General features: G+C 41.0%; 2 protein-coding genes across 3 annotated transcripts; both read right to left on the minus strand.

Moving 5' to 3' along the window:
- Positions 1-1,111: 1,111 nt before the first annotated feature.
- LOC306966041 (uncharacterized protein) lies at positions 1,112-5,702 on the minus strand (the record flags this gene model as incomplete). Its single annotated transcript, XM_079560675.1, has 11 exons — positions 1,112-1,420; positions 1,800-3,161; positions 3,247-3,371; positions 3,455-3,565; positions 3,651-3,761; positions 3,842-3,976; positions 4,045-4,140; positions 4,225-4,344; positions 4,677-4,826; positions 4,924-5,083; positions 5,488-5,702. The coding sequence occupies 11 exons, from the start codon at positions 5,700-5,702 to the stop codon at positions 1,327-1,329; spliced, it is 2,679 nt and encodes an 892-aa protein (XP_079416801.1). The 3' UTR covers positions 1,112-1,326.
- A 1,869-nt stretch (positions 5,703-7,571) lies between these two features.
- On the minus strand, positions 7,572-9,114 carry tstd3 (thiosulfate sulfurtransferase like domain containing 3). 2 transcript variants are annotated; one of them, XR_013793169.1, is made up of 5 exons: positions 8,885-9,114; positions 8,604-8,783; positions 8,081-8,240; positions 7,720-8,013; positions 7,612-7,678 (listed from the first exon to the last, which is right to left on the minus strand). XR_013793169.1 is itself a non-coding variant. In XM_079562063.1 (4 exons), the coding sequence occupies exons 1-4, from the start codon at positions 9,021-9,023 to the stop codon at positions 7,950-7,952; spliced, it is 543 nt and encodes a 180-aa protein (XP_079418189.1). In that variant the 5' UTR covers positions 9,024-9,114; the 3' UTR covers positions 7,572-7,949. The 2 variants fall into 2 exon arrangements, 1 of the variants encoding a protein (XP_079418189.1); XM_079562063.1 differs by having other exon boundaries at positions 7,572-8,013.
- Positions 9,115-9,468: the final 354 nt, after the last annotated feature.

Consider the following 9,468-nt stretch of genomic DNA (forward strand, 5'->3'; position numbering starts at 1 on the left):
AGTCATGGTTAATAATCAGCAAAAACACACACAATAACAGCATAATAACAGCATAATAATAATAATAATAATAATAATAATAATAATAATAATAATAATAATAATAATAATAATAATAATAATAATAATAATACTACAAAATATTCACCATAATCATCATCTTTTGAAAATATTTTGCCGATCGTCATAGATTATACGAAAAGTACCTTGGAGAGCTCCCATGCTTGTAACGCTTTTTCAATGAAAGAGCGAATCCTATTAGCCTAATTATATACATTTTCAGCGTCGGCCCATTTAATTTTTGACAATGACTTCAAAACTCCCTTCAAGTTGCCCCATCAAAAATACACTTGCATAGATCTGGTCTGAGCGCATAACCGCGTGCTCAAATGCACGTAAATAATTTGCTTTAACAAAATGTAAACTAATGATACGCCCTCCTCCTCTGCGGTCCTCATTATTCCTGCCGAGCTGACACTTCGAGGTTCAGTTAATGGTGGGGTTCATTAAGGGTCGGGTTTGAGTGGGATGAGCTTGTGGAAATGATGTTTGAAATTTAATTCAACAGCCCTAAGTGACAGCTCTTTTGCTTTTCTCAATAGCCAGATCGCTCCTTGAGTCCTAATCAAACGCGTTGTGTTTATTGAAGAATTTACAGAGTCGTGGCGTTTCTCATGCACATGGTGAGAATGTTCATTTTTTCATATCTACTGTACATTTAACACTGAGCTTATTTGGCATCACTTTCCGAACCAATCATGTCCTATAAACCCACATATGAAAAGGTGTGGATGTGGATGGAATGGGGACAGAAAGCATCTGTGTGCTGTCACTTTGCTGCATGAGGAAGTTGGACTGATGAAATCTTTCGCCCTCCAGGAAGTGTTGGGCACGTAGATATTTGACCCTCAGGTGACATTTTATCCCTCCTCGTTTTTATGTTCTCTAGCATTTGATTTTATTCTAATCCTGTATTTAACAGATATGTCAGTTAACTATTCAATCTCCAAATGTTATCATAAAGAATAAACAAATGAAGTCAAGGGTTGTTAAATGCTTACAGCTTTATTGGCATTCAAAAGAGATAATGCGATGTGCTTACACATTCAATAAAAGTTAAGGGTGCGTGATCTTGGCAGAGCTGCAAATCAAAAGCCAGGGGTTAGAGAGGCATATAATGTGCTGAACGGCCATTTATGGTGGTCTTGTCTAGGCCAAAGGTGGGAGGTCAGTGTCCAGACATGGGCCTTGGTCAGTGCAGGAGCTGGAGGGGCATGGAGGTTTAAGGGTGAGCAGAGGTCACGGGGCGGGTCAAGCTGCTGCTTCTTATTCATTATCAGATTCGTCGGCTGCACCACGGATGGTGTAGGTCTGTTCCTGATGGTCCATCTCCATTACTTCATTGGCATGTTTAACTGTCCTGTAAGGAATTCAGGGAACAGTGTTAGGGGTAACTTAATCAGAAATGCCAGATTTTCTCTAGGAGAACCAAGAAAAGCACATTCATACAGTTTATGTATATAGTTTTAGGCATATGTTTTATTTAATGAGGTGAAATGAATAGAACACTTTTTTCCTTTTTTTTTTTTTTACTGTTGGTCATGCTGTTCAGAATACTTGCTTATTGATTTTTTCGCCCCTCAATTTAGCGTATTTTATACCCCCTTCATGGAAATTAGCATTGAAAATTGCATGTCGCAAGATATTTTCTTATTAAAGTGTGTTTTGTACTGACTCAATTGTATCAATCCCATTGGAACTCTTAAATAAGAAAACCATGACCCCGTGGTACCCTTTACCTAATAAGAACTGTCCTTCTCTCTGTCACCTCCACAGCCTGCTCGGCATAGGGCTCAATGTTGCTGCCAAATTGATCAGATCCAAAACCCACTGCAGAACCACTGCTCTCCTTTATTGCTGCACTTATTGGTCCGGCAAAACCTTTAAGTCCACCATCACCACAACTCATGCCCCTGGCCAAACCTCCAGCACCATCTTTGCCCTGTCCAACTGCCTCTGCAATACCTCCTGAATCTGATTTGCCATCACCTGAACCAAACTGTGTACCTCCAACACCAGCGAGACTTGAGGGACCACTGACACCTGTTCCTCCAATGCTACCGTCATCTATGCTGGATCTCTCCCTACCTACTGATCCAGTGTCCTCCATAGAACCAAGATCTGCTGCCCCAGCCCCAGAACCAGCACTAGCAGAGCTTGCGCCAAGTCCACCTAGACCAGAACCTTCAGATATTCTCACACCTTTCCCTCCGAGACCAACACTTGCACCCTCAGAACCAGCAGAATCGGTGAGACCAATGCCTGCACCAGTCACACCAGAGTACGCACTTCCTGGTCCAGAGCCTCTAAGACTGGCATCTCCAGCACCCAAACCTGCGACGCTTGCAGTGCTCATGCCCACCCCAGAGTGCGGACCACTTGAACCAATTCCTTCCAAGCGGGCTCCAGTATTCACTCCTCCATGGACAGTTTCTGAACCGCTTGTCCTGATTCCAGCTGTACCAGCAGTGCCAGCTCGTGTCGTACCTGTATCTTTTTCCATTCCTTGGAGGTTAGACCCTCGCTCTGCTATTTCAGAAGCTCCCAAGCCTGCACCCTCTGGACGGATTCCGCTACCTTCAAGCTTGGCTCCTGTGGCTGCTTTCCCAGCATCAACTCCTTCCTGGTCTCTACTCAAACCACCAAGCCCTGAGGCGATGCTTCCTGGACTAAAGCTACCTCTTTCTCTGGCGCTGAGTCCATCTGCAATCCCAGTAGAGTCTGCTGCACCACCTCCAGCACCAAAACCAGCAGATCCCGCTACCCCACTGCTCCTGCTGACACCCCTTCCCCCTGTGCTGAGTCCAACTACACCCTCAGCCATGCCCCCAACTCCTCCTCTACCGGTTGCACCCATGTCAACACCTGCAGCACCCATTCTGGCTTCTGAACTGGCCCCTCCACCTATCACTGCTCCACCTCCATAGCCTCCAATGCCAACTCCAGCTACTCCGAATCCTCCTCCACCAGTTCCACCTACACCGCCTATGCCTCCTTCGCCGAAGCTCATCCCAGAACCAATGGCACTCATGCTACAGCTGGCAAGAGACAAGGTTTGCATCATGCCAGTCAGACGCAGATCCTCTCCCTCAACAAGTTTCCTAAAAAAGAAAAAAAAAAAATGTTTATTTTTAATTTTTATATATCAAACAATTATTCTATAAATAGTCACAGCATTTTCTTTACCTGTAAGTTGTAATCTCAATCTCCAGTGACATTTTGACATTCAGAAGGTCCTGATATTCTCGCAGGTGCAAGGCAATTTTCTCTTTAGTTGTTTTGAGCTCAATTTGCAATGTCTCAATTCGGACCTTAAGAGTGACAAGGAGTTGAATATATCATGTTGTACTTTTTGATTGTGTTATGTGTCAAGAACGTTCAAAGGCGAGGATACCTGAAGTTCTTCCAACTCCATCCTGTACTTCTCCTGCCTCTCCCGTATTTTGAGTTCAAGAGCTTCATTCTTGGTTTTCAGGGCCTCCAAGTCACGGTCTTTATTTTGGATCTTTAACAATTATAATTGCTGGTTAATTTGTGGGGCATAACACTCTTCATAAATAACCCTCTTGTGTATTCTGTACTGTACTTACATCCTTTTTGGCATTCCCTAGCCCTTCTCTGAAGCTTCGAACATGATCAACATGTCGAGATGTCTTTTTGGTGATATCCTCAAACTTGTTTTTATACCAAGAGTCCATCTCCTAAAAACATGCATAGTGCTTTGGTTACACCTAACTAGTATGCTTTTAACTGTGTATAACATAAAGTTTTTGTTTTTAACCTGGAGATTTTTGGCTGCAATGTCATCATATTGATTTTGGATTTGTTTGAGGGCCCCTGCCAAGTCGGGGAGAGTGAATGCACTCTGAGCTGTCACATGAGCTGCATAAATCTGCCTCATTAGCTCATCAATTTCCTGCAAAACAAAATCCATTATAATTAATTATAATTCAAAAAAATATTCATTACGTTTTGTTTTTTTACCTGTTGATGGACACATTTCAGGAACTCAATTTCCACTTCCAACTGCTCCAGTCTTTTCTCTAACGCAATGCGAGAGGAGGTGGCCTGATCAACATCCTAAATTAAAGGTTATTATTAACCACGGAAGGAATATATCACTTTAAATGAACAACAACAATTATTCAATTTCAGACTACGTACTGGGCGGAAAGCTTCGATTTCAGCCTCAGCTTTTCTCCTTAACTCAATAGCTTCCTCATATTTCAGCTTCATTGCTGCCAATTGAGCAGCTGTGGAGTCCTTGCCTGCGAAAGCAATGTCCTAGACACCAAGAAGCCAGAAGTTAAAGGAAACGTAATTGATTTGAGTGTGTGGATAATGTAGACCGTCCATCTCTCTTGTCTGTGTGAATCTGTGTGTGACTAAGAGACATAATTATGCCCCCTCAAGTGTGCATAAAGACAGCTGTACTCTATGACACTTTAACATTTCTTATTTGCCTGCGAGACTAGTGCACCAGGAAGCAACCTTGAAAGCACCAAGTTCACGTCTTGTAAACTCAGTGAGGTGAAAATTTGCCTGAAACTATAAGTAAGCATCAAAGAAGTCTTTTGTATTTTACAAAATGCTTTGTTTTGTGTAAATAGTTTTACCCTTTGAGCTTTCATTTGGTCAGCAATCTTTTTGAGCTCTCTCAGTTGTTCTTCATATAATTGCCGCAGACCAGAAGGCTTCACAAAACGATTTTGATAGGCCTCTATCTCAGCTTCCAGAAGTTTGTTTTGCTGCTCCAGAGATCGCACCTATAGACACAGCCACAAGGTGTATGTTTAGAGATGGTATACCTTTTTACACAAATCTAGAAATTATCTTCAACAAAAGCTTGAAAATTGTGATCACCTTATTTATATAAACAGCCAGTCGATCATTGAGCACAATCATCTCCTCCTTCTCAGTGGTGCGGGTGTTTTTGAACTCCTTGTTTTCTGCTGCCGCAGTATCAAGATCCATTGGACGCTCTCCAGAAGGTCCCAAACAGACAAGGACCCCAGCACTCGCCCTGAGACAGACCAGAGTATAAAACCATTACAAACAAGAAATAAAAAAGGACAACTAATGTAAATCAGTGCAATGATTTACTTAGATCTATCAATCAATAATATCAGTGTCTGTGTAGGCTCTCAGTCATACGGGAGTTTTCCATCTTCAATGAAGGTTCTTGAGTCTTCTGTCTTCATCGTCACAGAAGATGACTCAAGAACCTTCCTTGAAAATAATATCAGTGCTTATTATTTAAGTTCTTTAAGACTTTGTAGCCAATAATTTAAAGGGATCTATTTTAATGTTGAACTGTTGTTATATTTATTTTGATTCATCCATATAAAATTATCATCACCTTTCAGTATTTCAGTGTCATCTCTAATCAAGATAATTCACTATTAACTATAAATGACAGTGACTTACCCCACTCCAACCATGCGAGACCTGCGTGCGGCTGACATGGTACGTCCGGCTGACTCCCGGCGTACAACCCCAGCTCCACAGGGGTATCCCGCAGCAGAGCCAGCACGACCTCTCCGGCTGGGGGAAGGACTGGACACCCGCACCTGGTAGGATGAGGACATGCCCTCTTCAAAATGTCGGCGGTAGGATGAAATTCTCTCCGGGCTGCGACTCATGGTGGCTGGATAAATGATCAATGTGCTCTACAAACACAACTTAACAACCTTTTCCCAGTGCTCAATGTTTTAGTCCACCAACTGGTTTTATACTCCCATTTAGTGCCATGCCCACTCCATGCAGGACAGTCCAGTTCATGAACTGTCTCCTGTGGAATCTCGAGCCCTTACACCAATCCAAAGTTGACCTGCTGCTCTCATATCTATCAGCAGCTTGTGAGTAGAGTGGGATAGGTTTAGCAGTAATTCAAGAAAGGAACAAACTATGGATGATGTGTTGCAAATATATCATGTTTGATAAAATAAAAAATGTTCTGCACTTTGTGGAGTACTACAGGGCTGGGGATTCTTATTTGGCAAAGATTTATAAAGAGAATAAAGAAACACAAATTCCCACCAAAGAACAGGATTTGTTATGTCTGAGAACACTGATGAAATGAATAACCTCTGTAAAAAGCTCTTCTCACAGAAATGTATTTTTAAATGAAGGAATTTGTTTTGTTTTATTTTCATGAATGCCACACTGCGCAACATTTCACCCAATAAATCCAATAAAACCGGCATTTATTTTATTACAGATATTTTTATTGTTGAAAAACTTCTAAAAGAAATGAACTTGTTTTTGCTGTGAGCGGCCCACCTCTCCTAAAACCTGACTGTAACTTTACTTTATTGGGGATGTCTCCAGCTCGCTGGAGATGTTGACTAAAGACAGTCTAGTACGTATGGGATTTGAATAGGTTAGGTCCTCATAACCATTCTTTGACTAATAGACAATAATTGAAAAATAGCATGTTCTTTGTCTAGCTGATCATTAGGAACACAGCTGCATTGCTGACAACAGAATAATCCAAAATGTTATCCCAACTGTGCATTTAAGTAATTTTGTTGCCTGTAGTCGAATATTTTCCATGTATGTGAATCAGATACAATTTAATTCGTTGTCATACTACAGAATTATTTAAAGCCCGGTTAAAAATAATCGGGCTATGATGTAATCGAGCTTAACTCTTACGGCAGAGTAAAAGGCTTTTTGGTGCCTCGTTGATTTCAGTGTCAAGGTCCTTGTGCTGTTAATTCAACATTATGACTCAGGCATTGTGGCAGCCTGAGATGTTTGGTACAGTATTATTTAGTCATGTGCATGCTTAGGCTCATCTCTTTGAATCATCTATTGAAATAGCATTGCTCATCTTTGTGATAACATCACTCATCTTTGTGGAATTTTCTATGATGGTATTAAAAAAGCCTTCACTTCATATGCCAACAAAAGCACCACTTAGCATTATGACAGTGTTGATGAAGTGGATCTTATCATTATGTTCTTCTACCAGCACTTGAGTTTTGATTTATTTATTAAATTCTATCTTTTTGAAAAATTATTAACAGGGCTGAAGATCTTATAACACGATGCGGCTAAATGAGGGCACTGATGGCATCTTATGAACTTCAAGTGGGTCTTTTATTAGAGTGTTGTGCTGAGTAAGGCCCTGGGAGAGTTTCCATTCTCCTCAACAGTGACAGTGATCTAATATTAACAGCTTAAACAGCTTATGAAAAACAAGCAAGACATAAAAAGTATGTTTAAATGTATAACAGCAGGTTCTGTCAAGGCATTGCTGTAAAATGTCCAACAGCTAGGGCAGAATAGATGTCTCCCGTCTTATTTATGGCTTTGTTATTGGACCATGAAACATATTTAAGAGCCAGTGGCAAATTCATACAGGTAGGAATTTTCCATGGCACATATTATTAATCCTCTGAGCTCATATCCAGCAGCATCCTGAGCTGACCGTGTCTCTAAATGTAACCTAATCACTGAATTAAAAAATAAGAAGACAGAAATGTATGAAAACTAACTTTATTCTCATCATTGTGTGGACTGTAATTGCGCAAAAGGCTTGAACTGTGTACAATTTTAAAACGGTTTGGACACTCATTAAATGGACAGTCATTAAATTCTGACATTCTGGCATCTTCATTTGTTTGTTAGTGGCTGCAGGAGTCACATGATGACCATTGTTAGTGGCTGCAGGAGTCACATGATGACCATATTTAACTCCCTCTCAGCTGCTCTTGGTTTGCATAGTTAGTGCATTAACAAAAAAGTAATTTTAGCACATTCACAATAGCTCAGGTATTCGATACAGAAAGTTGTGGGGAAAGTGTAAAAAGTTGCATGATAAATCAAAAATAAATGAGCACATCTTTGGTACAAACTAATTAGGAGCATTATCCAAATGTAAATTAAGGAGTCTTATTTTCTTCACGTGCCACCCAATCTTGCCATCCACCAGGGTAATGTTGAACACTGGAAAACACATGGCATGAGTACAGCCAAACTAATTTAATGACTTTCATAAAACACCTTCTCTCACCTGGTGTATCCTAGTAATGTGGCGGTATCGAGTGCCGTCTTGCTGCGAACTCCGGCCAAACAGGTGAACACTATGCTGTCCGTCATCTGTGGCATTTCTCCTCCAAACTTCTCCGCAAATTCCTCTGCATCCAGCCGTAACGCAGTGTTTATCTGACCTACTGCGGAAAAAATACAAAATGTACAATGTGAACAGTAAACAACTTAACACTTAGTACATTGATGTGGTCCTATTGGTCTATAAGGTGAACTCCTGCCTCTAAAAGATCATTGGAATTGGAATGTTATCATGAGGTTTGACAGTATCGGTACCTGCTCAATTAAATCTCTAGTGTACATACGATTTAGTATCGATTAGTACAGCATCTGAGGATCATTTGTTTTTCGACAACCCAATCTAGGCCTGGTGACAATTGGAAAGTAATTTGGAAAACCACTGAAATTTAAGTTAAAAAGAAGTTCATAGTCTAATACATGTTACAATTATAACATTTTGCAGCCTAAAACACAAGGGTCCTCCTTACGGGGCACGTTAATGGATCCTGGGATGAATCCATACTCTCTGAGCTCCCATGGCTCTCTGACATCTATTATCACTGCTTTGTTGTGTCCATCCACGATTTGCTTGAGCTCCTCGTAGTTCACATTCTCTGTGTTTGATGGTGTGGTACTGAATCTGCCAACGATCAACCTTGTAGCTTGTCCTAGTGACGAGAGACAGATAGTGAGCGCACAGCAACAGCTGTAGTGAATCTCTCAACAAAATAGAAATTGTGCAAATACATAGTAAACAGCTGAAACTCACTGGCGCATCGACTCTGACTGGTGACAAAGCAGGACAGGCGCGTTTGACCTCGCGAAAAACAATCCTTAGAAAGGACTGGATTCAGCCACAAGAGACGCGGAGTGGCAGCCGCAACCCTCCAACATATTCTGTGAGCCATGTACTACTAAAAACAGGTAAACTAACTTCTTAAATCATTAATACAGCGCAGTATGCAGGAGCCCTGCGCATACCAGCACTAGTGACCTACCTACGCATGCGCGAAAGCGCAAAATGTCAAAAGCGCTTGCATAAAGAGGTGGGTAGGTGGGGGGTGAATAAAGTAACGTGTTACCCAAAATAACAAGGTTAATTAACTGCATACAACTCACAATGTAACTGCCTGACAGTGTATTTAATGGCGACTTCTTATTTAAAAATATAGCGATTGCGGTTCGAATAAATGTTTTTATTACGTGTATGTGTCTCGAGAAAAAAAAATACTGAAACTGAAATTAATATTAGATTATGATCTAGCTGGTGCGATTGCCTATCTGGTACACTAGGATGTATATTATTGTTTGGCTCATCTTAATGCCAGTGTATTCCATGAACTGTGAACGCAT

The sequence above is a fragment of the Gobius niger genome (genome assembly GCF_951799975.1).
Source record: "Gobius niger genome assembly, chromosome: 8".
In the NCBI taxonomy this organism is placed as follows: domain Eukaryota; kingdom Metazoa; phylum Chordata; class Actinopteri; order Gobiiformes; family Gobiidae; genus Gobius; species Gobius niger.